The following is a 26,623-nucleotide window of genomic DNA, read 5'->3' as shown; positions in this document are numbered from 1 at the left end:
GACACTGGCATACAAATGGGTGGGGACAGATGTTAAAGGAGATGAATGAACAGAATATACAGTACTTTAATTACACAGTAAAAGCTAAATGGAGGGAGGGAGGGAAGAAGGGAGGGATGGAATTAAATGGTAAGGAGAAAAACAAAGCAGGAGAAGTGTGTGTGTGTGTGGGGGGGGTGACCAGAGAGATCATCGAGAAGGTACAGCTGTTTGAGCAAAGATTTGAAGGAAGTGGCGAGCAGCCATGTGGCTTCCTGAAGGAAGAGTAAACCAGGCAGAGGGAACAGCCAGTACAAAGGTCCCGAGGTGGGACCAAGCTCCAGGTATGGGAGAAAATACAGAAAGGTCAGGGTGGCTGGAGAATAGTGAGCGAGGGGGAGAGATGGGGAAATGAGAACAGTTAGATAAACATGAGGAAAAGATTACAGGCAGACAGAGGGACGCGGTGTGGGACAGAAAGGACAGAGCACAGGATGGACAGATGGAATGCATGAGGCAGACATACGGGGGCATGAACAGACATAGAAAGGGGCAGAAGAAGGATAGATAGGCATGCACAGATGGATGGGCATGTAGAGGGGCAAAACGAGTGCATGGAGGGACAAAAGGACAGACAAGAAGGACATGGATGAACAGGTGGGGCACAGAGATGGACAGATATATAGGGCACACAGACAGATAAACTGGCATATGAATAGACAGATACACAGATGCGATCCAAGGATGGACAACATATAGTTGGGTGCACAGAGGGACAAAAAGAATTCAGGGATGGACAGCGAGACCGACAAACAGGGTACAGGGAGAGACAGATAGAGTGCAGAGGCAGACAGAAAAACAGACAGGTGGGGTACACGAATGGACAGACAGATGGAAGCATTGGGGCAGTCAGGGCACAGGATGGACAGAGAGGGCAGGCACACGGGTGGACCGACAGACAGAAGTGGCACTCCGCTGGGTTAGGGTACACTAAGAAACAATCAGCCCAACAGACAGTCTAAGGATGGACTGACAGACGGATCAAGGCAAATGGGTGGACAGATAGAGAGGCAGGGCCCATTGGATGGTCAGATATGGCACATGGACAGACAAGACACAGACTGGGGTGAGTGGATGGACAGGCGGGCAGAAAGGCGGCGTCCATGCACGGACAGACAGAAAGACAGACGGACTCACTTGCAGGCGCGCTCGCGGCCGCCAGCCCTGCAGTCGAAGTTGTCGTACAGGCAGGCTGGGGAGCTGCAGGCGGGGTCACAGCGGCTGTTGTTGAAGAGGCGCCAGCACTGCACCGCCGCACACTGCCGCCAGGGGTCGCCCACGCTCAGCGAGCAGTCGCCGCCGTCCCAGCCGCAGCCAGGGCTATTGCACTCGCGGTCGCAGCGCTTGTCCCCGCTCTTGGCCTCGCAGGCGGCGCTCGGGCACAGCGGCTCCTCGGGGGCCTCCGGCGCTGCCGCGGGCACCTCGCAGCGCAGCCCGGCCCAGCCCAGCGCGCACGCGCAGCGGAAGAAGGGCGCCGACGGTTCGGGGTGGCAAGAGCCCCCGTGGAAGCAAGGGGAGGGCACGCAGCTGGCGTTGGTAGCCCCAGCCAAGGACTCCCGGAAGCCACGGCAGGTGGGCCCCGACAGCCCCGGGGGACATGCGCAGCGCGGCCCACGGACCGTCTGCTGGCACGGGATACCCACCGGACACTGCAGCTCCCGGCAAGAGCGGGCCACACGCTCGCAACGCGGGCCCCAGAACGGCTGGAGGTGGAGTGGGGGAAGAGGAAAAAAAGGATGGGGGGCAGGGGGTGGGGAAAGGGATAAAAGGGGAGAAGGGAGAGAGGAAGATGGGGGTCAACACTTGACACTGCTTGAGTCTCCAATCTCCCCAGATTCTACCAAACCTCTGCCCCTTCCACTGCAAGCCCTACCTGGCACATAAGCCTCACCTTCCCCAGGAGGCCATGCTTCCAAACCTCAGCCTCACACCCCCCTCCAGGTAATATCAACATTTCCCAGAAAATCTCTTCCTTTCCACCTTTTCTCCCCTAAAGCCAAGCCCTCCCACCAGGCCATGCTCCAACTCCTCTCCCAGAAACCCTGATGTGACCAGCCACCCCCACTTACTGGGACGCAGTGGCAGGTGAAGGTCAGTGCACCCCCAGGGCCTTGGCCAGGATGGCACTGGCCTCCATGCTGGCATGGCTGGGACTCGCAAGGAGACAGCGCAGTCTGACAGCGGGGACCTGGGCAAGAGCAGGCGGTGGATCAGCCACCGTAGGGGCCACGGGCAGGATCCCAGGCCAGCCCCCTTGCCCACGCTTACCTGTGAAGCCCGCTTGGCAAAGGCAGCGGTAGCCCCCACCTGGGTCCTGCAGGCAGTCCCGGGTGTGTGCCACATGGCAGGCACCCAGGCGACACTCATTGATGTCTGCCTCACAGCGCAGGCCAGTGTATCCGGGGGGGCAAGTACAGTGGAAGCCACCCACCAGGTCCACACAGGTACCATTGTGCAGGCAGCGGGGGCCTGGGTCCAGGGATAGGCCTGGGCCACAGTCATCCTCATTAATCTCACAGAGCACACCTGGGGGAAGGAGGATGGGGTCGCAGTCAGGAGGGGAAAGAGACCCAGCCTCCCAGCCTGTCTCCCAACCCGGGCCCTGGCATACCCAGTGTCCCAGGGGGGCAGGAGCAGAGATATCGGGCCACAAGGTCAATGCAGAAGCCCCCATGCTGACAGGGTTGGGAGGCACACTCGTCCACATCATCCTCACAGTTGTCACCTGCATAGCCAGCTGGACACTGTAGTGGGGGTGAGACACGGATCCATTCAGCCCCAAGGGACACAGACACTCCCCATGAAGACACAGAGAATCCCAGCACAAAACAACACGCACAGTCATCCAACACATGGAGATATATCCAGTGCACAGACAACACACAGCCAAACACAGAAGGACACACAGACATGGAGGGCCACAGACACACCCAGTGCAGACGGACACACACACATACAAACACAAAGCACAGACACACAGGAGGAAACACCTAGATACTGAGATACACCCAAGACACACAAAACCAGAGACACACACTCAGACACCCGCATGTGCATTCACACCCCAAAAGACACCATGAACAGAGAGTCACATAGATATGCCCAGGAACCAACCAAAGACAGAGGCACACCCCGACAGAAACACTGCCAGATCTACCCAGAGGGACACCCACAAAAATATACTCAGTCACAAAAGCAAAAATCTAGACATACCTAGAGAGACACCCCCACAGCAGGCTACAGACACACAGAAATGTGTGTCCAGACACACCCAGATGTGACCAGCTCCCCTCTGCCCTCCCCTGGGTGCCCCTTACCTCACACACATAACCTCCCATGTAGCCTCGGCAGGTGCCGCCATGCTGGCAGGGCTGGGCCCAGCAGGAGTCCAGCTCCTGCTCACAGTGGCTGCCTGTGCGGCCCTCGGGGCACACGCAGTAGTGGGAACTGTCCATGTCCACACAGTGCCCACCAGCCTGACACAACTGCTCCAGCCGCAACCCTACATGGAAAGCATGTCAGGAACACACTCCCCTCTCCTTGCTCCCATCACACAGCACCACCCAACCTCCCTGCTGCCACCAGTCACCAGGGTCCCACCACACTCCATCAGGGAGTCACACACCGCCACAAACGGCACAGTCCTAGTCACTGAAACACACACACACACCTTTGCTGCTCACACCAGCTCAGTCACACACAGCAGACGTCATCCCAGTGGTCTTGCAGTGATAGACATGTACCATCCTGGCCGACTGTCACTGTCACACATCTGCACACACTCAGCCATACACCACCTCATGCGCATGTGCTCCGCCGCACCCTCATTGGGCTCACAGTGACAGGAAGTATGTGCACAGGCACCCTCCCAGTCTGTACACGGGTCACATGTTCCCCCTCACCCATCTGGGCTGCGGCCTCTCTGCAGGGCAGGCTCTGGATGTCACAAAGGCTGCCACTCCACCCCGGAGGACAAAGGCAATGGAAAGAGGTCCCTGCCCGAGCACAGCGACCCCCGTTCTGACACGGAGCACTGCTACACGAGTCTACCAGCATCTGGAAGGGAAGGCCACAGTGTTGGCACTTGGGGACCCACAGAAATCGCAACCCAGGTTCTCCCCCAGGATCCCGGCCAGGCTCCTCACCACAACCCCCTGCAAACCTCTCTCCCAGGGTACCCAGCAGACCTCAGCCCTGGATCCCAGGTAGGCCTCTCCCCCAGAACACCCCTTTAGACTCCTCCTCCACCCTGCCCCCAGTGACCCCGCCCACCTGGCACTGAGTGCCAGTGAAGCCCACTGGACAGGAGCAGCGGAAGCCAGGGTTGGTGGCAGTACAGACACCCCCGTGCAGACAGGGCCGCGAGAGGCAGGGGTCGGCCTCGTGCTGGCAGTGTGCGCCAGTGTAGCCAGGGCGGCACAGGCAGCTGAACGAGTTCACGCTGTCCACGCAGGTCCCACCATTGAAGCAGGAGCTAGAGGGGAAATGAGGGTGGGTCAGGCCCCGCCCTCATCACAGGCCCCACCCTCCCCTAGGCTCCACCTAGAGTTGAGTGGGTTCAATCCCTGACCACTGCTCCCCACTACCCTCCAAGAGAGGCTGCAACACCAGCGGAGGCGCCGCCAGATCCTGTGCCTTAGCTCCAATTTACCAGGTACTTCACTGCTCAGGTGGGAGCCACGTGTAGGCCCCCACCCTGGTCTGGCTTCACCCCTTTAGGGATGAGAGTCTCTAACATGATCCTGACCCTTCCCAGAGAGTGCCCCATCAGGCATCAGAATCCTAAGGTGGGTGCCAAGCCAAGGACCTCCCTTTTTGTCCCCACTCCTTCTCAGGTCCTGTGCCCCACCCAACGCCAGGGTCCCTGAGCTTCCAGGAGAGGCCCCATCCACCTGGGGCTGCAGTTGGGTAGGTCCTGCTCACAGCGGAAGCCTCCATAGCCTGGGGGGCAGATGCAGGTGAAGGAAGCCACGTGGTCAGTGCAGGTGCCTGGGCCGCAGGGGCTGCTCAGACACTCATCCACATCACGGGCACAGCGGGGGCCAGCAAAGCCGGGAAGGCAGGAGCAGGAAAAGGAACCCACGTGGTCCTGACAGGAGCCGCCATTCAGGCAGGGGTCTGTGGTCAGAAGGGAGAAGGTGTGATCACTCATCATTTGCCTCACCCCACCCCATAAGCCCTACCTGACCTGGCCATTCCTTGCATAGCAGGGGACTTGAGAGGACAACAGGCTTAATTGGGAGGGGCATATTTTGACAGAGGAAGCAAATTCTGTGCTCTCTGTTGCCTCATTTCCCTCCCTTATCTCACCTATGTGCCTACGTGGAAGTGAAAGGGGTTGGCAGAACCAAAAGTTCCCTTTGAGCTGCCAAGCACATACTGTTAGTTGTGTCTGCTTAATTAATTCCTGGACTCAGCACAGAAGGCCTCCCCTAGACCTGTGCTAGCCAGTATAGTGGCCACTGGGCACATGTGGCTATTGAGTTCTTGACATGTAGCTGAGATGTCCAAACTGAGATGTGCTGTAAGTATAAAATATACACCAGATTTCAGATTCTGAAGACTTAGTATGAAAAAAAGATTGTAAAATACCTTAATTTTATATTGATTACATGTTGAAATAATAATTTTTATATATTAGGTATAATGAATATATTATTAAATTTAATATCACTTTTTTTTTTTACTTTTTTAATGTGAGTACTAGAAAAATTATAATTGCATATGTGGCTTGGGTTATTTGTCTACTACATAGCACTCCTGGAGAACTCTCTGGGGGCCTGTTATCTCACTTTATACACAATCCTTACTTGCTTGCTGCCAGAGACAATGTACAGGCTTCAGAGTCAGACAGACCTGTGTCCCGATCCTACCTCATCCCCTTACCTGCTATGTGACCTCAGGCAAGTCACTTAACCTCTTTGGGCCTCAGTTCCACGAGTAAAATGGGGAAAATAAGAAAACTATGAAGATGAAATGAAAGCACAGTGGGCAGCACACAGAATGTGCTTGATAAACATGTTTCCTAAGGCAGCATTCCCCAAGAGCTCCCCAGAACTCACTGGGGTCACAGTCATCGATGTCCTGGTCACAGGAAGGGCCACTGTATCCCCCGTGACAGGTACAGCTAAAACTCCCCGCCAGGTTGGTGCAGGTACCATGGGGGCCGCAGGGTGAGGGGCTGGCACATTCGTCTACATCTTGCTGGCATCTCAGACCTGGGGTTGGGGGAGTAAGGTGACATTTAGGGTTAGAGGGTGCAGAGTAGGGTCTGGGGTACCTGTCATTCAGGAAGAACCTGAAGGCTGAGATAGGTGATTGCAAGAACAAACCATGTTGTCATTTGCGTCTGGGTGTTTTGCACATGCTGTTCTAGAACTTCCTTCTTGCTTCAGTGAGTGGGGAATGCATTCTCTGATTGAGGTCTGCTCCTCCAGGAAGCTATCCCCAAACCCTCAGCCTGAGAACTAGCTTCTCCAGGTCCATATCCCTTCCTCTTCTCCAGAACTGACCACAGGGGCTGCGAGTGTCTGTGTCCAGCTGTATCCCTTCCCAGAAGAAGCTCCCCCTAAAAGGCAGGGCCCAGGGTGCGTCCCCAGCATCACCCAGTATGAGGCAGGGAGGAGAGGAGGAGGAATGAGCAGCTTGTGTACCTTGCCAACCAGGGGGGCAGGAGCAGACGGCCAGCTGGCCGGGAGCAGACTCACAGTGGCCCCCATGTTCACATGGGTTAGGAGAGCAGGGGGACAGCAGCTCACACTGATGGCCTGTGGTGGGCAGACACAGTGAGGTAGTTTTGAAAGATTATTTGTTCTCATCACCACCCCAGGGTCCCCACCTTGATACAACCCTCCCAGGCTCCAGGGGGAAAAGAGGAAAAGAAAACAAAAGCAAATATATAGAAGGAAGAGAATGGAGCAGAGGGAAGGAAGAAGGAAGAGGGAGACAGAGAATCCTGGAAAGGGAAGGTGGGGACACACACCCTGGACACCGGGGGGACAGGTGCAGTGGAAGCTTATTCCATCGCTGGTACAGGTGCCACCAGCCCCACAGGGCTGAGACTCACAGGCGTCCTGAGCAAGGCTCTGGCTGCATCGGGGGCCACTCCAGCCAGGCTCACACTCACAGCGGAACCTGGAAGGGGAGGCAGTCAGGGCTGGCATGGGGGTGCGGGGGTGGGAGGGGAGCGGTGGTCAGGGGCTGGGGAGAAGCCTCACCCTCCAGGCGCATCTCGGCAGACACCATGACTGCAGGGTTCTTGGGCACAGGGATGGCTCGGGGGGAGGCAGAGTGGAGGCAGGGAGCCAGGTGGGCAGAGGCAGCGGAAGCCGTTTTCCCCATCTACACAGGAGCCTCCCTCGCCACACGGGCTGGACATACACTCGTTGATCTCCACATTGCAAAGAGGCCCTGGGAAACATGCAGGCAACCTCATCTCAGGACAAGAACAATCAAGCCAATGGGGAGGGACAACTGAGCCCCATTTAGCATGGCCACGCCCTTGAGCAAGGACATTCTCATTCTCATAATATATCAGCTCTTGTGCAAATGAGAATAAATAGCCACCTCCTCAAACCAGAGCTGCCTTCCCCCAGATCATTCTCTTCCCCAAACTTACATGAAGTCACTTTCATTTTCACTAAGGATTACCTTGGCCCCACTCAGAAACACCCCAATCTTATCGAGACATCCTCATCTGTTCTAGGATAAACTTGAGCCAATATGGGGACAACCTCAAGCCAATGAAAGAGAGCACAACTGCAGGGCAAAGCATGGACAATCTCGTTGGATAAGCGAGTGCAAAGAGAGGGACAAAACCTGGCCAAGAAAGATGGACGATTCCACCTTCACCCTCTAAAGACCCCCTTTCCATGGCAGCCGCTTGCCCACCTGTGAACCCAGGTTGGCATACACAGTCATAGCGGTTGATACCATCCCGGCAGATTCCAAAGGTGCACGGGTTGCTGGCACAATCATCGATGTTCACCTCGCAGTTCACACCTGGGGCAGGGGAACAAGACAGGTAGCCACCACAGTGTCCCGCCAAAGGCACCACTCCGAAGCCCTCTGTGCCCCTCCCTCCAGATGTACTCTTCCTGCCCCAGCTCAGCCCTCGGTCCCACCTGTGGTGCCAGGAGGGCAGCGGCAGAGGTATTTGTCCACCAGGTCTAAGCATTTGCCTCCGTGGCGGCAAGGCTGGCTGCGGCACTCGTCCACTTGACTCTCACAGCGCGTGCCCGTGTAGCCCGGGGCACAGGCACAGGAGAAGCTGGCGATGCCATCCACGCAGCGCCCATGGTGGCATGGGTCCGGGGAGCAGTCATCCACGTTGAGCTCACACAGCGGGCCCTCGAAGCCTGCAGAGCCAGAGGGTCAGGCTCCACCCACTTGCCAAGGTCCTGCCCACAGCCATGGCTCCAACAAGTTCTGGCTCAGCTCTACCTCAGGCTCTGCCCATCGAGCCAGCAGGAGGCGGGCTCAATTCAGGCCCCACCCCTAGTTGGTATCCACTCCAACCAGGCCCCAGGACTCACACTTGGCCGAGCCACTTCCATGGTTAAATCCCACCTCCGGCTGTGGCCCCGCCTCCAATTCTTACACTATCAACCCTATTGCGCCTCTCTTTCAACTGCAAACGGAGACACTTGGGAGGTACCTGTGGAGAGTGTGTCGGACACTCCCCATCCAGTTACAGGCGTCCAGTACACAACCAGACTCTTTAGCCCCACCCCTAGCCTTACCTCAGTTGAAGTCTATCATTGGCTCCGCCCATGGCCGTCACTGGCCCTGATTTGCTGAAGCCCCGCCCCCAAGATTTCTCCCGGGCTGTTACTGGCTCTCTCCCCCACTAGCCCCACCTCCAGATTCTTGCCCGCCTGTCATTTAACCCGTCCTCACCCTCCGCGCAGCGGCACTCGTAGCCATCCGGCTGGTCCACGCACTTGGCTCCATTCCGGCAGGGTGTGCTAGCGCATTCATCAACATCCAGCTGACACAAGGCCCCGCTGAAGCCTGGGGTGGGGAGTTGGTGAACAGAGGTCCAGACGGGGTCAGAGCAATCACCCCTCACAAGGCCTGCCTTGTTTGTGTAGGAAGCCCATTTACTTTAGTTTTAAATTAATTTCAATGTTTTTCATAATGTGGTTTCTATTGTAATAGTTTTCCGCTAACATGGTCTCATAACCTCCCCTCCTGGAGCTTTTGCCCCAGCAGGGACCCATCTTTTTCAGAATCCCTTACCCAAGGTCCTCACCTGAGGGGCACGTGCAGCTGAAGCCATTGACTCTGTCCTTGCAGACCCCGCCATTGACACAGGGGCTGCTCTGACATTCGTCCAAGTCCACCTCGCAATAGGTGCCTGTGAAGCCTGGGGGTATGGAGAGGGAGGGGGATTACGTCGTTGGGAACTACTCTCTGGCCCGAAGGTGAGCAAGAGGGCAGGTACTGCCCTTCCCACTCATAGACAGTTCCCTTGAGCCTTGGCCTTGGCCCCCAGGCCAAACCTAGATTCAGTTCTCGTCCACAGGCTGGACCTTCACCAAGCTGTGGTCCTAATCGGTCCAAGGCTCATGAGACTCCATATGGACCTTGCCTTCAGACCACCCTCTTCCCTCTCCAGTCTGCAGACTATGCCCTGTCCCCAACTACCAGCCCCAGGGCCCACATTAGCTTTGTGCCCAGCCTCAAGTCCCACCCCTGCATTAGTGGAAGACTGTCTACAGGCTCCAGACCCTGCCCCCATATTGTCCATGCCCCCATTGGGTCCTAAAGTCCAGACTCCACTCCCAGCCTGCGGTTCTACTGACTCCATTTGACCATGCCCCCAGCCTCGCACAAGATTCAGCTCTGGCTCCACCTCCACCTCATCCCAGGCTTCAGTCTCTCAGGGTGTCATTCCAAACCCAGTTACACCCAGTTCCACCCGAACCCAGTTCCATCAGATTCTCGCTCCGCACCCTGCCCCCTGTCTCAGGCCCCGCCCTTGTCACACCCACCACACACCTGCCATGCAGATGCAGGTGAACTGGCCTATGCGGTCCAAGCACGTGGCCTGGTTGCGGCAGGGACCGGATAGGCACTCGTTGACATCGGTCTCGCAGCGCGGGCCGGTGTAGCCACGGCCACACTGGCACAGGAACGAGCCCTGTGTGTTCACGCACCTGCCCAGGTGCTCACAGGGGTTGGCGCCTGTGGGAATAGGCACAGCCGGTGTGGGTGTGGGCAACTGAGGACCAACCTGTCTTCTTCCCAACTCAGACAACGCCTCCCTCACCAATGGAGCACTCGTCCACATCCTGGTCACATGCGCCGCCAGTGAAGCCTGGTGGACAGGTACAGATGGCCCTGCCGTTCACCGGGTTGGTGTCACAGATAGCATCCTCGTGACAGGGATTGCTGACACAGGCATCATCCAGATGACACAGAAGCCCTGGAAAGGGGCAGGCAGAGGTCGAGGGCAAACCCTCCAGCTTTGTCCAAATTTCCGAAGTCCCACATAGTGCTTTGTTTTTATTAGCCTGTAGTGTATTTAGTAGCTATTTTTCCCCAATTATTTATTGTGAAAAATTTCAAACATGCAAAAAAGTTGATTCATACACCCACCACATAGATGAGGCTATTGTAAGGTTTATCTATTGTGGTTTTTTTCCTGAATCATTTGAAAATTAATTGGAAACATTCACATAATGTTTTTAAATCTGTTGACTCTTTTTCTGATTATAAAAGGGTCCTACCTAAAGCCTTTGCTTCTTCAGTACCCTCTGCCTGACATGCCCTTCCCTCCATTTCCAAGTCCCCCTCCCAAACACCTTCTCTGACCTTTGCCATTTCCAAAGGTCTCCTCTCTTTCTTGGTCACAGGATAGCTCTCCATTCCCATGACTTCTACCCTGTACTGTATGTCCCCCTCCTCCCAGGCTTACCCTTTATCCCAAATCTGGCCTCCAACATAATCATTCTAACACTCAAGTCAGACACCATCCTTACCCCCACTCAAGAACCATCAATCGCTCCTTTGCTGTCTACAGGGGAAATAGCCACTCACCAGTCTTGCCCATGGGGCAGGCACAGTAGAAGGAGGCCACACGGTCATGGCAGGTGGCCCCATGGAAGCACACAGCTGTTGCACAGTCATCAATATTCTGACTGCAGCTCTCACCAGTCCAGCCATTGACGCACACACAGCTGTGGCCACCCAGTGTGTTAAAGCAGGTGCCCCCGTTGTGACAAGCATTGGGCTGCAGTTGACACTCATCCACGTCCTCCGTGCAGAATTGGCCTGTGACACACAGGTGCACCAGTCCAGATACCCAGACTGTACATGCCCACCCAAGGTCTGTCACTCGGCTCCCTCCAGCCCCTGTACTCACCTGTCCACTCGGGAGGGCACTGGCAGTTGTAGGTGTTGACACCATCCACACATGTCCCCCCATTTAGACATCGGTGCCCTGGACAATCGTCCACATTCACTTCACAATTCTGGCCCTCGAACCCTAGCATGGGAGGAGGAGGCAAGGATGGTCACTGCCGGGCTGGCCTACTGTTTCCCAACCCCTGCTGCCTCCCTTGAGAACGGCTCCCTCACCAGGAAGGCAGGCACAGTCATAGGTGAGATCGCCACTCTGTCTACAGGTGCCCCCGTTACGACATGGTGAGGGAGCACAGGGCACTGTGGGGTTCTCACACAGTGGCCCCATGTAGCCAGCAGGGCACTGGCAGCGGAAGGAGCCAGGCATGTTGAGGCAGGTGCCACCATGACGGCAGGGCCCTCCGCCCACCCGGCACTCATCCATGTCACTTCGGCAGCTGCGGCCCTGGTAGCCAGGTGGGCAGGAACAGATGTAGCGACCATCGGGCCCCACCGAGCAGCGGGCACCATGGGCACAGGGGCTGCTGAGGCAGGGGTCCGGCAGGGAGCAGTCAGGGCCTGCAGGGACCGGGAGAGGGTGAGCTTGGGCAGACCACACCCTTGACCGCCTCGGGCTCCCCTCCAGATCCTCCCTTACCTCGGAACCCACGGGGACAGCGGCAGGAGAAGCGGGCGGTGCCCGCTACCACGGAGCTCTGGCAGACACCTCGGCCAGCACAGGGGCCTGAATGGCAGGGATCTTCCAACTGGCACCGCTCACCCACCCAGCCTGGAGGGCACCTGTGGGCAGAGACAGCTCAATGGAGGAAGGACAGCTCCAGACACAGAGGTACACACGTGACAGGAAAGAAACACAGAGGCAAACAGAGCAATAAACACACTCATTCATGCATGCAATTATTCACTGCGACCTACTATGTTCTTAACAATAGGAATACAGCAGCAAACACAAAAAAAGTGCTCCCACCCTCTTGATGCGCACAGTGAAATTGGGCAAAGAGAAGATATGTAAATCACAAATTAATATACAACATGCCAGCAGGGGGTCGTGAGGACCATGAGGGCCATGGAGGATGGAGTATAGAGTAGTGGCTCCAGAAAAGAAACATCTACAGAACCTGTGACTGTGACTTATTTGGAAAAAGAGTTCTTTGCAGATATAACTAAGTGACAGATATCAAGATAAGATCATCCTGGATTTTCCAGGCGGGCCCTAAATCCAATGACAGGTGTCCTTTTAAGAGAAAGGCAGAGGGATATTTGGGAGAAAAAAGGAGGCCATTTGGAGACAGAGATTGGAGTGTTGCGCCCATAAACCAAGGAACACCTGCAACTACTAGAAGGTAGAAGAGAGAAGGACTCACCCCTTAAACCATTGGAGAGCATGTGGCTGCAAACACCTTGATTTTAGACTTCTGGCCACGGGAATTTCTGTTGTTTTAAACCACCCCGTGTTGGGTCATTTGTTACAGTAGCCACAAGAAACTAAGACACAGGATTAGGGGGAGAGAAGGATGGAGGGAAGGCAATAGTATTTTCACAGACTTAAGTAAGGGAGAAGGCCATGGGGCTGTGTGGGGAAGAGCATTCCAGGTAGAGGAAATAGCAACCACAAAGTCTGACTTCAGAAGACGACTTCCCAGGCAGACACAGACAGACCCAGAAATACATACAGTTACACACACAGGGATACACCAACTCCACATATGGGCCTGGCAAATACTCAGACACCAACTGGCAGGCTGGGTCATACATATGGGCAACTCTCACCCGGACAGACAGGGGGACCCCCCACAAATCCTCTATTCCTTTCCTAGGGACACACACACCCTTTCTTTCCACTGGGGTGAGGAGGTAGACACCAATATTGATACCCTCTTGATGGGGGTAGGCCCGCAGCTCCCTCTCCAAACCCACCAAAGCAAGCTGCATTGAGTGTGAAGGAAACATGAGACCTGGGAGGCGGTCGTCTTAAGACTGGAAATCTCCGGGGAAACACTGGCGGGGGTCAGAGGGGCATGGAGAGGCAAGAGGGTCCAGGCCCCGCCCCTAACGCTGCCCATCCCTGGAGCTGGTTCCTCCCTCTGGCTTGTCCCAATCGCTTAGGGCTAAGCTCGAGCAACTGACTCAGTCCTTCGCGTCATCCACAAGATCCCCCCACCCCGGCCCCCAGCGAAACAGGTCCGGGCAAGGCCAGGTAGGGGCGCAAATAGTGTCAGGAGGGTAGGTCCCAGCTCCCAGCCCCCTCCCCAAAGGCCCCCCAGGGCAAGGACGGCCGCCACCATTGTGCGCCGGGAGGGGGCGCGCTGCGCGGGGCGCCCCGGACTGCGGGTCCCACCGCCAGGCTGGGCGCGGCCGTGCGGCCCCCTCCCGGCGCCCCGGGCGGTTTCCCACGCTCTGCGCCCCGCGCCCCTGCGGACCGGTCGGGCCGGTTCCAGCCTCCGCCCGAGCCCCGCCCCACGGCCTGGGTTTCGGGGGAGACCGACTTGGGGGGAGATCAGGCTTGTGGGGGGTTGGCGGGGGAGGCGAAGACTGGGAGGTAGAGACAAGGGTTTAAGAGCCTACTTTTGGGGAAAGACTTGGGGGATTCACGGGGGAGGTGACAGATTGGGGCGTCCCAGAAAGGACATGAGTATTTGGGACCTTGAAGGAGATGTGGGGGGGGGACGTGGAGAGTGGTTCCCACGGCCCACCTCTGGGGACTGAGCCCGCTCCACTGCGGGCAATCCAGGCTCCGGGCGGCCGCGCGCGCCGGTGATTCACCTGTCGAGGGGCGGGGCAGCCGCGGGCGCATTCACCTGTCGGCAGGATTCCAGACGCGGAGCTCCACTGCGCAGGCGCCCGGCCCCGCGGCTCCACCTCCCAGGTGAGTGGCTCCAGGTCAGGTCGCTCTTTCCCCCATTTCCACCATTGCAGACTCCCAACCCGAGGAACCCGCTCAGCCCAGCTAATCCCACCTAGGTGAGCCCAAGTGGGGCTCCACTCAAAGTGCGTGTATAACTTCAAAGGGGCTCTCCTAGGTCGAAATTCACAGGTTGTTGAATAAACGAATACATGAATGAATCGATTAATGGCTACTGGGTGAATTGCTATTACTAATAACATTATAAAAGGAACCAAGCATTTCCCCTTAATCTTGAGAGGTTCCCCCTTATGGCACCTACTTCCTGTGTTTCTGCCGTTATTATTTGTACTAATAATCCCTATGCTGAGTTAATCGTGTGAAGGACCTAATTAAATCTGTACAAGCACCTTTATTGCCCCATTTTCCAGATGCAAAAACTGAGACTCAGAGAGCTCAAAGCACTTGCTCAAGGTAACCCAGAACCCAGAATTCAAACTGAGCTCTGCCTCTGTTCAGCTGTCTCCCAGCCTCTGCCCTGCTCCCCACAGCTCTCTGTCTTTCCTTGTATTATCCAACAACCAAATTCTTGGTCCTCTTTGTAGTCACAAGCCAGGAAGAAGCACCGCTATTTCATAGATGCAGTGAAGTTCAGAGAGGAGAAATAACTAACCCACAATCACACAACAATAAAATGGCAGAGTAGAGCTGTATTACAGGCCTCCTGTGCCCCCACCTAAATCTTGAGATAAAGGAGGGTGCAGATGGTGTACCCACAACTGCAAAGCCACTGCTGTTGGTCCCTAAAGATTTGGTGATTGAATTATAACTACCTCCGTCAGGGGCTTTACATGTGACCTCAGGCAGCTGAGAATTCTGTTTAGTTGGGGTTACTGGGCCCATTTTCCAGACCAGGACAGTGAGGCTTAGAGAACTGAAGTCCCAGTCAGTCAGCAACATGATATGGGATTTGAACCTAGGCCAGGCAGGCTCCAGAGCCCCTGCTCTTAACCCTGCTGTTTCCAACTGGGAAACAAAAGGTTGCCCAAGCCACACACATGTAGGAATGGTAGAGGCATCCATGGTGGACACAGAGGTAGGGAGAGAAGATAGACCACCTCCCCATTCAGGGCCCCCTGATGGCTTGGAGCCAGGCACTCACAGGCAGGCAGCCTCCCGGGAGGGCAGCTGGGTGCAGCGACCTCCATTCACACACGGGCTTCCATCCAGGCAAGGAGGGGCTGTGTGGGGGCAAAGGGAGGTGGGCAGGTCAGTCAGGCGCCCAGGAACCCCAGCTTGGAGTGACAGACGTCCTTCTTCCCTCCCCCAGGCAACAGCTGCACCGAGCTGGGGGTATCTCTGCGGGTGCAGGGAGCCCCCGCATCTATGGTTCCCACGGCCCCCCCTTCCTGCCCTGGCCCCAGCTGTTGGGGCTGCAGCTGTCCCTGCCAGCTTGAGCCCTGGGAACCACAAGGCAGGGTCGGACAGGAGGAGGCGCTTGTGCCAGATGTGGGGGCTCTGGAGGCTGCCAGAATGGGGATGCTGAGGCAGGAAGTGAGGGTGCCAAGTGTTAAAGGGAGGTCTGAGTCTGTGAGCCCAGATCCTGGGGTAATGGAGGGGGCAGGGGCAGGGAGTCCTGGGGCCATGGGTCTCCCTTCCAGTGATATTGGGCATCTTCTCCAGTGTGGCAGCCCTACGTAGTGGCCCTGGGGAGAGACGCCAGGGCATGTACCCCAGGCGCAGCCAGCACTGGGTGTTGCAGGTATAGGGTGTGTGTTGAAGGGAGGGGCAGCTGGCACAAGACATGTGCTGCCCTGTCCAGAGTCCCCATCCCTGAGGGCTGTGTCCCTCTGGGGTGTGGCATAGTCTAACAGTCCTGCCAGATGGGTCTGGGGCATGTTCGAGTGTGAGCTAGTCAAGAATTTTGTGTGCTGACAGGTGTGGGGCCACTGTGTGTGTGTGTGTGTGTGTGTGTGTGTGTGTGTGACAGAGAGAGAGATCGAAAGATGAAGGGAGATGGAAAAAAACAGAGACAAAAAAAGGAAACTAGAAGTAGGCAGAAACAGAGAGGATAGAGAAGCACAGAGAAAGAGAAATAGGGAGAGACGGTGAGAGGCAGAGGAGTTGAGCTGGACATGAAAATGGGCCAACATGGTATATGTCCCCTTTCTCAGGGGACAAGCAGAGACAAGACACTATCAACCAGACAGGGGCCTGTGGGTGTTTGTGAACTCACACTGGGGGCCACGTGACCCAGCTGTGAGCCTCAATGAGCTATGGGATGTGTAGGCACATGTGCTAGTGCGAGATGTGCATGGGTGTACAGATGCATGTGTCACATGTGTGCAGGCTGGATCTGTTGTGCATCCATATATGTGAACTGTGTATTTGGGTGTACAGCTGTGTGGGGGGGACCTGTGTGCACAGGTATGTCTGTGTATGGGCTGGATGTGCCTGTCTACATATGTGAGCTGGGCGTAGGCAAGCCCTTGGCTCTGTGTCTGTATGTGTCAGCGTGTGCAGGCAGCATGGGAGGCATCTGGCTGATGCACATCACTGTGTGAACTGTGTGTGTCTGGGTTTGTCTTATGTGAGCTGGGTGTGCACATCTGTGGGTGTACTCTGTGTGTGCACATCTACATCTCGGTATGTGTGACCCAGGGCTGTGTGTGCTCGCGGGCCCCGCGGGGGCGGCCGCTGTTGCCGGTCCTGCCTGGTGGGGCCGGACCCCAACCCTCCCAGCGCCCAGCCCCACACCGGTGCCCCGGGACCCCTGGTAAGGGCTGCTGGGTTCGCATCCCTCCGCCGCCCACCAGGCCTCCCTTGGGGGGCTGCGTTCCCGTAGCCCCCGCCCGAGCCCTGCCGCCGGTCCCGCTTTGTCTGGCAAATAAAGCGCGAGGCCGGCCGGGGGGAGGGGGTGTCTAGACGGCGCGGCCATTGTCCCGAGCGAGGGAGGGGAGAGCCAGGAGGGGGAGGGGCGGGGGGCCCCGGCCGGCTGGGGAGGGGCTCGGGCGGAGGGGCCCCGGCACTGGAGCCTGAGAGGAGCACGTGGGCTCGCTCCCTCTTCCCTCCTTGCCCTTCCCAGGGCGGGGACGGGGTCTAGGGGCCGCCCGGTTCCAGCAGCCAGGGGAGGGAGCAGGGTTGTGGGCTGGGGAAGGGGCGCGGGCGCCGCTGCGGCTCCGGCTCCTGCTTGTATTCCGGCTCCGGGTCTTGCAACGCTCCGGCCTGGGAAGTTTCCTCGGAGTACTGAGCTCCGAGAACTTCGCGCCCCCTCCCCGCCCCCCCGCCCAGCCAGGCCCACCCGGGGTGGATGGGGGGGTGGGGCTTTGTACGAGGGGTCACCGCCCTGGGGGTACTTGGGCTCCAATCTTGACCTTCCCAGGACTCCAGATGGCCGTGGATTGGGAGCGAGCCCCAGATTCTTGGTACCCCTCCTCAATTTTGAGTGTCTGATCCTCTCACTTCGAGCGCCCAGCCCCGGACTCCTGAGTCCCTTCATCCTCAGCCCTAAAGCTCCAGGGCTCATGTGCCTCGGGCTTCTGGGGCCCTGCCCCCCCCCCCATTCTGAGTCCCAGGCCCCCGGGACTGGCAAGGAGCCCCGGGCTCTGCGCCCCGGCCCTTGCTTTGGTCCTTGGCTCCCAGGCTTCCCTCCTCCAGCAGACTCGGGGGTTCTTGCACTCTGCTGCTCCCCCTTTCCTCCCCACCGTGCGTCCAGCCCTCTAGGTCCCGGCCCCTCACCTGCAGCCCCTGGCCCCGCTAGCAGCAGCAATAGGGGCAGCGCCCGCACGGACGGCAGTGGCGGCAGCGGCGACATCAGGCGGAGGCGGCGGCGGCCCCGGGCCCCCGGGCCCATGGCGGCCGGCCGCGACCCTCCCTCCTCCCTCCTCCCTCCTTCCCTGGGCTCCGTGCGCGTCCGGGGCCAGCCTCCGCGCCGCCAACTTCGCCGAAGTGAGGCTGCCGGGCCGCCCCGCCCCCAACCCTGGCGGCTCGCCCCGCCCCGGGGCCTGCCCTGCGCTCCCCGCCCCCGTCCGTCCTCCTGGGGTCCCTGCCCACCCTCCACCCACCCACACAGCCTGGGACCCGCTGAACCTCGGAAACTCTGGCCACGCGGAAAGACGTGGGACCAACCCGCGGTAGCAGACACACCCAGCCTGGTGAATGCTCGGCTCCCAACACACCCAGAGCCGAGGACACACACAGGGCCAAGACACAAGCACAGATCCCCTCAGACACCCCGAAATTCAAACCAGGCACTTCCTTTAGAGGCTCACAAATACACCATGCACAAATGCACAGAGCTTCACCGGGACTTAAAATCTGAAACCTGGGCCTTGAGCCTGGGGCCCCATTTGCAGCCTCGGACCTCAAACACACACTAGGAGTCTCATGCATTGGGGCAAAAACACACATACACACTTCTTACTCCCCTTCCTCCTCACTAACCTGTGTGAACCCCAAAGTTCCACCCCAGTTCCCCATCCTCCTAGCTCCACCTGATACCCCACACCACTTTGCCTCTCAGTTTGATCAACTGCCTTTTGCAAAATGTCCCCATGGAAAGAATGGGGACCTCTGAAAGGCCCCAAGCCCAGCCCTGAGGGAGCTGTCATTCTGGGGGGAAAAAAGCCAGACACAGACACCTATGGGCTCAGGGCTGGGCCAGGGGGAGGGGCAGCGTCGGAGGGCTCATAGAGGGGCTGGCGAGGGCTCATAGAGGGGCTGGCGAGGGCTCATAGAGGGGCTGGCGAGGGCTCATAGAGGGGCTGGTGAGGGCTTTGCATGGGAAAGGGAAAGGGTTGCTTATTTCTTTATTCGTTAATTCAACAAGTAGGTATAAAGCTCTAGCTCTACGTCCGGCTTTGTTCCAGGGACTGGAGGTGCACCTTCCACCCCCAGAGAGGGCTTCCAGAGGGGCCAATGGGATCCGCCTGGATGAACTGGAGGGATGATATCCCAGCAGAGGCACAGTCCTGCATCCAGAGGAAGGGACAGAGTTAAGAGGGAGAAGGGGCCAGCCAGGGGTGGGGCTGGCCTGGGGGAGAAGGAGGAGAAAGAGGTCAGGCTGGCCCCCTAGTATTTGGTTTGGCGATGAGGCTGCCATGAAGAGGAAAAGGTTGGGGGTGAAGTGCTGAATCCAAGGAGTCTGGGGGGGTCACCCATGAGGCAGCTAAACATTGGGGTTGAGCATAGAGGAGCCATGATAGGAGATGGTCACATGGGCACCCGAGAGATCTTTGGGCAATTTTAAAACTTTTTCTTTTAAAATACTTTAAAATGTACAATAATGTAATTTCCATATGCCCTTCACCCACACTTTGCCACATTTGCTTTATAATTATATATATATCTTTGTCTCTGTCTCTTCATATATATATATATGGAGAGACAGAGAGAGACAGAGCAGAGAAAAGCTGCAGAGCAGAGAAAAGCTTTTGCCCCCAACACATCACTGTGGATTCCTTAAGAAGAAGGGCATGCTTTTACCTAATCACCATAGTTTCACCCGCAATCCATATGCAAAATTTTCTGTTGCTCCAATAATATCCTCTATAGTATGTCTCTTTGCTGGTCCCAGATCTAATCCCCAACTATGTGTTGCATTTAATTGTTGTCTCCTGGCATCCTTTAATCTGAATTTGTTCCTCAGCCTTTCTGTGTCTTTCATGACATTGGCATTTTTTGGAGAGTCAAGGTCACTTGCTTCACAGAATGTTCCCCAGCAGGCTGGCCTGCTGGTTCCTCCTGACCAGGCTCAGGTTTGTGTCTTTGACAGGAATGGCAGAGGCCATGTTGGTCCTCCCTGGTACACCTGACGTCAGTTCCCAGCATTGGCAATGTCACACTTTGATCATTTAAGTGAAGTTGGTCAAATTTCCCTACTGCAAAAGTACCATTCTCTTTCCATCCACCCCTCTTGTCATAAACAAACATTAATATCGTGTGGGGAGATACTTTGAGTCTGTGTGAATATCCTGGTGTCCATCAAACTTTCACTCACTGTTTTTGTGATTTGTGAATGATTTCCTTGATGATTTCGTTTTAATTGAGATAAAATTCACAGAACATAAAATTAATCACTTACTATTTTAAAGTGTTCAGTTCAATGGTATTTAGTGTAACCACCACCTCTCCCTGGTTCCAAGACATTTTCATCACCCCAGAAGGAGACACCGTCCCCAGTTGCAGGCACTTCCCAGCTCCCTCCCTCCCCCAGCCCCTGGCAACCGCTAATCTGCTTTCTGTCTCTATGGCTTTGCCTGTTCTGCACATTTCATATAAATAGGATCATGCACTCTGTGGCCTTTTGTGTCTGGCCTCTTTCACTCGGCATCATGTTTTCGGGGTTCATCATGTTGTAGCGTGTGTCAGTGCTTCAGTTCTTTTTATGGCTGAGTAACAGTCCATTGCATGGCTATACCATATTTTGCTTATCCATTCATCCACTAGTATCTTGGATCAATTTTGCATGCCGGAAGAGGAAGAGGTGAAGGAGGCAGAGAAGTACCATTAGACAGAAAGGAGAAGCATGAAAAGCCAAGGGTGAAAGTTGAATGACTGACGAGTGCCCAGCATCAGAGATGACCCCCAGCCCTGCTGAGACTGGCAAATAGCCCAGCTCCAGGGGACAGGAACTGAGGATGCTGGGCCACTCCCATCTTATAAGTGCAGCCTCCATCTGGGAGCAGAGCTGTCCACCCATCACACAGTGGCAGCCCCATGGGGAGGGTATATACCCATCTTATGGTGTCTTGCTGGAGGAAGAGCTGAGATTGGAACCCAGGTCTGAGTGACTCCGGGCTGCAAGGAGCTCCAGAGGTGGGGGTGGGGATTGGGAAGAGAAAAAAACAAAAGTTGCATAAGAAGGGGCACGGTCTGACTCACAAGGAGTGTGCTGAGTCAGCAGGCCCACGGGGTAGGCGTGGCTTGAGTCCTCCCCATGTTGATCGCCCCAGGAGGAAATCCAAGCCCCCCAGCTCCATAGAACTGGGCTGATGTTCATCAAACTTTCAGTCATTGGTTTTACCATTTGTTAATGATTTCCTCTGATGATTTTTTTAAATTGAGATAAAGGTAATCACTTACCATTTTAAAGTGTTCAGTTCAATGGCATTTCGTGTAACCACCACCTCTATCTCCAGACCGTCCTGCCCCCCTCATCATTAAACTGAACCACACTCCATCTTCACCTGGCAGGCCGTGCATGTTCCTGGGCTTTGCTTTCTGCCTGGGACACCTAGATGGATAGAAGGATGCTTTTGCTTCCTCCCCAAGCAGGAACTCGCAGCAACTGTGTTCTCTTTGGAAACGCATTTTCCTATAGCTATAGGACACGCTCTGCTAGTACTTCCTGCACATGCTACCCCTTTGCCCATACTGGTCCCTCTTTCTAGCGTGACTTCCCTCCCTCTATTCCTGTACCTGGTAAACTCCTGTTCATTTTTCAAGGTTCCAGCTCCAGGAAGCCCTCTCTGCACCCCCAGACCAAGCTCCTCTGCTGCCCTAGACATTACTAGCACCCTCCTGCCCTCCGGCTCAGCCTTGCCCATGAGGGGCTGCAGGTATCTGTGTCCTGTTATCTCTTTCCTAGACTGGGAGCTCCCTGGGGTCCAGGCATCATCCAGAATGGGGTGAGCACATAAGGGGTGACATTGGAGGATTTGGTGACTCAGGAAGTAGCTAAAGAAATTGAGATGTCCAACCCAGAAGAGCTGCCACAGGGGGCTCAGACCACTCTCTTCAGTACCCCCTGGGGGCCCATAAAAGAATCTAGGGGCTCAGGGGCGAAGGTCTGGTCTCCAGAAGGGGGGGGCGGCTAAATTCTCCCTTGAGCCATCTGAGAAATGATTTTCTGTTAGAATGGATGCTCTATGAGATGCTGAGCTTCCTGTCTCAAGAAGCAATCAAGAAACTGGGCACAAATTTTGCTAGGCAGGAAGTCCAGAGTCTGTGACTCTGCTGATACAGCAGCCTCTGGTCTGTGGCAGACAGAGAGAGAGAAGGAGCAGTAATGGTGAAAACAGGCTGAGGATGGCATGGGGAGAGTGGGGACAAAAGGAAGAAAGACACATTTACAGAGCCTGTACTGTGTGCCAGTTCCTTTTGAAGCCCTCATGACTCTGAGGGGACCCAGTCAGCAAGCAGAAGATCGGCTTCTGACTCCAGGCTCCTGCTGCTGTCCTCTAGCCACTGTGGCAGGACCAGCCCAAGGTGTCCTGATCTCTGGGGGAACAGGACAGTCAGAGCGACCATTCCCACGGCCTTGCAGCGGGCAGCCGCACAATTCCCAACATGGTGTGGGCAGGGGGGGCTTGAGCCCTCCTCTCTGCTCCTGCTGGCCGCCTTGGCTGGGGACTGCATTTCTCCTCAATGAGTTCAGTCCCCAGGGATGCAGGACCTGGGGCCAGGCCAAGACACAGCTGCTGGGCCAGGGCCCGCTGACCAGAAACCTGAGAACGTGCCCTTGGCTTCTCCTCCCAGGACCACAGTCCTGCCCTCAGCACGGAAGCTGGGGCCAGGTCGGTCTCCATGCCCAGACAGTGGGTCATGGGAGCCTAACCAGAACCAGCAGGGGTGAGGGCTGCCGAGTGTGGGTCCTTGGCAAGAGTGGGATGACTGGACCCTAGGGACTATGGGCTGCAGACCTAGCCACGTCTCCTGGCCACTGGTTCCCTAGGGCCTTCTCATGCTCAAACCCTCCATGGCTCCCCACTGCCAAGAGTGACACCTTTCTCACCTCCCTTGTCTCACTTTTCCGTGTCCCACCCTTCCCTATCTTTGCACACGCTATGCCTCTGCTGCAAGCTCCCTTCTCATATCCAGAAGGCTCCTTTCACCTGACAGCTCACTCTGAGAGGCAGCTCTTCATTCAGTCTTTCGACAAACATTTACTGAGTCCTTAGTTGGTTCCAGGGGACTAACACAGAGCCAGTTCCTGCCCAGATAAGAGAGACAGACAAGAAATTAATAAAAACTGAGGGTGACCTGAGTAAGAGAGAGATTTCAGCATTGGGTGGGGGGCGGTCAGGATAGTACTCGCTGATGAGGGGACATCAGAACTGAGACCTGAAGGAGAAGGAGGAGCCAGTGAGGCAAACAGCCAGAGGAAGGGTGTTCAGGCAGAGGGAACAGTGCATGCAAAGGCCCAGAGGAGGAAGGGGTGGATGGATGAGAGGAACAACGAGGAAGCCAGGGTCCTGGGTGCAGAGTGAGCAAAGGGTGGGAGGTCAGGGAAGCTGATGAGGGCCAAGTCCCAAGGGGCCAAAAGGTCTGGGATTCCGTCCCAAGCATAGTGGATGCCTCTGGATGGTTTTAGCAGAGGGAAGCTGATCTGACTGAGGTTGTAAAAGATCACTCTGGAAGCTCTGCTGTCTCTTCTCCCAGGGAGATTTCCTGCAGCTTCACATGGTCTCCTCTGGCCTTTGGCTCTCACCACCCCTTCCTTATTGACTCCCACCTTGATACACGATCCTGCCTGGCTCCCACGTCAGATTCTGAGCTACACAGGCATCTGTCTTGCTCATTGCGGAATCCCCAATGTCTAGCATCAAGCTCGGCACAGTAGATGAAAAAACTGTCAGTCGATGAATGAATGTGCTCCATACATCTTGGGGCAAATCAAGAACCAGGAGCTGGAACCTGAATGTGCCCCGTACCAGCCCTTGAAATGTCCCTATCTGGACACAGACATGTCCAGCCCCCATTAGATAAGGGCTGGGTCAGAGGAAGGCTAGGGACTGGTGGGACTTCCTGGAGGAGGAGGGGATGAGAGAGCTGAATGTGGATGAAAGGGGAGTAGAGAGAAGGCAATTCATTTGAATGGAGCTCTGAAGCTCTGGGCAGGGGAACAGAGGAGGCCACTCCCCAGCCCTTCTGGGGTCTGTGGTTACTCTGCCTTAGGACCCTCCATTGGGTGGGACACCCAGTGGATGTCTTGGCCTCACAGGCCCTGGGATCAGACCACGCCAATCTTCTATGTCTACAGCCTCACTCAGGACCCCATCTCCTCCTGCTCATCTCTGAACTGGGACACTGCTGTCCTTGCCTCTCTGGATCCTGAAACTTGTCTTCTTCTTTCCTGAAGGTGTGGAACTTGTCCTCCCCACCTTTCCTACTGCTTCAGAGAAGGAGAGCTCCTCGCGCTGCCCCTCCCCTTGCCAGGGCTTTTCATTCCCTCCTCCCCTGGCCATAGCTGGAGGTCTCCTGTAGGCAAGTGAAATTCACAACGAATGCTCATCTCACATCCCCCACCTAACCCAAATCTCCCCCCACTGCTGGCTTCATTCTTTCCCTTTTCCACTACACTTTATGCCCTCAGTGGCTGACCTCTCCAGACTGTATCAATGAACAGCTTTGTCCTCTGGCTTCCAGGTGGGTTTGGCCAATAGGAGGCACTGGCAGAAAAAGAAGCCAGAAGAGAGAATGGGACCCTGCTCTGTAGGGTCACTTCGGCTGACTGTGGCCTTTGACCAAAGGCCCTGTCCACACACATCCCTTGCTGGGCTCCGCTAACCTCCTTCCTTCCTCTTGCCCAGTCAGGGGGACCTGGAGATGGTAATGGCTCTCCATTGGTACTCGTCCAGTTAGCCAACTGGACGAACCCTGCCTGCTGTATATGATCCCTGTAGCAAATCTGACTCAAATCACCCTATTCGAATGTGCCAGTTGTTTCCTCCAGACTTTGGACTGGGGTTACCACTCTCCTCTCCCCGTCCCTGATTGAATGCACTCGCCCTCTGCCCTCAGCTCCCACGCCAGGGTTTCCTCTCTTATGCTCTGCTTAGCTCAGTGCTCTCCATCTCTCATCGTCTTTCGACACCAAAAGCTATGCCCCTCCTATTGACACCCACTTCCTCCGTTGCTGGAACACCATGCTTGCCTGCTTCCCCTCTTCTTTCTGTGGTGCTTCTTTTCTGCATGTCCCTTGGATGCAGAGGGCACCCGGGGCTCAGTCTCATCTTGTTCTCCACTGTTCTGGGGGAACTTTGTCCTCTCTTCCAGTGTCAGTGCCCCTCTGCTCCACCACACACAGGTGCTCCTCGCTGGGCCATCATTATCTTTAATCCATTAGATGCTTCTAGGTCTTTGCCCCACATGCCCAGCCCCCAAGTAATATTCTAGACACACAGATCTGTCCAGGACCCACCCCTGCTGGGCCCCATCACGCTGAGGATGAAGCTCCTGGGACCGTGTTTGAAGCCCTTTGCAATCGCATGTCTTCCCGTCCCAAACTTTTCTCCCCGTCTTAGGGAAATTTAAAACATCCCTGCAGGGTTCAGCTAGCTCCAAGGCCGCCGCCTACAGGCAGCCCTCCCCCCTCCCCCCGCCAGGTAAATGCTCCTTGCCGGTCCTCCTCATTCACTCGGGCCTGACCACATAGGGCTGGGAATGTCCATACCCGGCTCCGTTTTCCGCACCCCGCATCCCCGCCCCGCTTCCTCTGTTGCGGGCCCAGCGGCTTAGAGCTGGTGGCAGAAGTAGGTGAATGAGTGAATGAATGAATGAGTGAGTGAATGGTGGAAGGTGGTTTGGAGGCGGGAGTTCAGAGGGTGAGGCGGAGCTTGGGAAGAGCATCGGCCCAGCAGCACCGCTTTCAGCCCTCTGGGTCCCGGCTCCCGCCCGAAGTGAAGCGCGCGCTGAGCTCCTAGGCCGGAAGAAAGACGCGCCGGAATTGGCTGAGGCTGGGAGAGGCGGGCTTCAGCCAAGCCATGTGTCTCTAATGGCTCAGTCGCCAGGACTCTGCCCAATCAACGCGATCGCTTCCTTCTCCCGGCCCCTGCAACGGCGGAGGCGGAAGACGGCGCTTTCTTGTTACCCTGGCAACCGTCAGCGGACCCCCGTCGCCCCAGCAACTGTCAGGGGCCTCCAGTCAGCTTTCGTCGGGGCCTCTGGTTACCCAGACAACCGCTACCCGTTCTGGTCAACCATCAGCCCTTCCCCCGTCACCCTGGCAACTGTTGCCCTACCCAACATCCCCTGGACACGCCGTCCTGCTCCTGCCTGCAGGCCCCCCTCGCCCCAGCCCCCTCCCGCCCATTTCCAAACCCCCACAGGGGCACTACTCTGGTCACCTCCCCGTGCTGAGGCTGCACGCAGCCCCGGTCTGTCTCCCCTCTCGCACTCTCGCGTGGGACTGTCCATCCGCTACAGGGAGCTTTTCAAAATGCAAGCCATGTCCCTCCCCTGCTGAAAACCCTCCCCCGGCTTCCCATGAGAATCCAGTCCAAACTCCTCCAAACTCCTCCGTCTGGTTGCCTCCTCCTTCGCCCTAACCCAGCAGTCACTCATCTCCACGTTTGTTACTCCAGCAGCCCAAGATTATTCCCGCCTCCCACCTTCCTGTTTACTGCTCCCCACTCCGCGAAAAAAATGTGCCCC

The 26,623-nt window shown here is 56.4% G+C and overlaps 1 protein-coding gene and 1 long non-coding RNA gene across 2 annotated transcripts in view; both read right to left on the bottom strand.

Moving 5' to 3' along the window:
• NOTCH3 (notch receptor 3) overlaps window positions 1–18,180 on the bottom strand; it is a 30,536-nt gene extending 12,356 nt beyond the window's left edge. Inside the window, exons 1-24 of the mRNA XM_074338033.1 lie at window positions 17,987–18,180; window positions 15,411–15,489; window positions 12,044–12,186; window positions 11,623–11,964; window positions 11,408–11,530; window positions 11,083–11,316; window positions 10,313–10,468; window positions 10,042–10,227; window positions 9,293–9,406; window positions 8,938–9,051; window positions 8,163–8,396; window positions 7,930–8,040; window positions 7,257–7,449; window positions 7,022–7,173; window positions 6,693–6,806; window positions 6,102–6,257; window positions 4,932–5,157; window positions 4,312–4,513; window positions 3,942–4,095; window positions 3,357–3,541; window positions 2,651–2,783; window positions 2,308–2,565; window positions 2,109–2,227; window positions 1,177–1,742 (exon numbers count right to left, since the gene is read on the bottom strand). Of these exons, the coding sequence (XP_074194134.1) occupies window positions 1,177–1,742; window positions 2,109–2,227; window positions 2,308–2,565; window positions 2,651–2,783; window positions 3,357–3,541; window positions 3,942–4,095; window positions 4,312–4,513; window positions 4,932–5,157; window positions 6,102–6,257; window positions 6,693–6,806; window positions 7,022–7,173; window positions 7,257–7,449; window positions 7,930–8,040; window positions 8,163–8,396; window positions 8,938–9,051; window positions 9,293–9,406; window positions 10,042–10,227; window positions 10,313–10,468; window positions 11,083–11,316; window positions 11,408–11,530; window positions 11,623–11,964; window positions 12,044–12,186; window positions 15,411–15,489; window positions 17,987–18,101 (4,409 nt within the window). The 5' untranslated portion in view covers window positions 18,102–18,180. The remainder of the gene's footprint in view (window positions 1–1,176; window positions 1,743–2,108; window positions 2,228–2,307; window positions 2,566–2,650; window positions 2,784–3,356; window positions 3,542–3,941; window positions 4,096–4,311; window positions 4,514–4,931; window positions 5,158–6,101; window positions 6,258–6,692; window positions 6,807–7,021; window positions 7,174–7,256; window positions 7,450–7,929; window positions 8,041–8,162; window positions 8,397–8,937; window positions 9,052–9,292; window positions 9,407–10,041; window positions 10,228–10,312; window positions 10,469–11,082; window positions 11,317–11,407; window positions 11,531–11,622; window positions 11,965–12,043; window positions 12,187–15,410; window positions 15,490–17,986) is intronic.
• An 887-nt stretch (window positions 18,181–19,067) lies between these two features.
• LOC141572697 (uncharacterized) lies at window positions 19,068–26,195 on the bottom strand. The gene is made up of 3 exons (XR_012498075.1): window positions 25,644–26,195; window positions 21,332–21,482; window positions 19,068–19,218 (listed from the first exon to the last, which is right to left on the bottom strand). It is a non-coding gene; the product is annotated as an uncharacterized LOC141572697 (long non-coding RNA).
• Between the last annotated feature and the right edge of the window lie 428 nt (window positions 26,196–26,623).

The sequence above is a fragment of the Rhinolophus sinicus genome, linkage group LG07 (genome assembly GCF_036562045.2).
Source record: "Rhinolophus sinicus isolate RSC01 linkage group LG07, ASM3656204v1, whole genome shotgun sequence".
Taxonomy (NCBI): domain Eukaryota; kingdom Metazoa; phylum Chordata; class Mammalia; order Chiroptera; family Rhinolophidae; genus Rhinolophus; species Rhinolophus sinicus.
The sequence above is the reverse complement of the archived record's forward strand: the minus strand, read 5'-3'. Positions and strand labels throughout refer to the sequence as shown.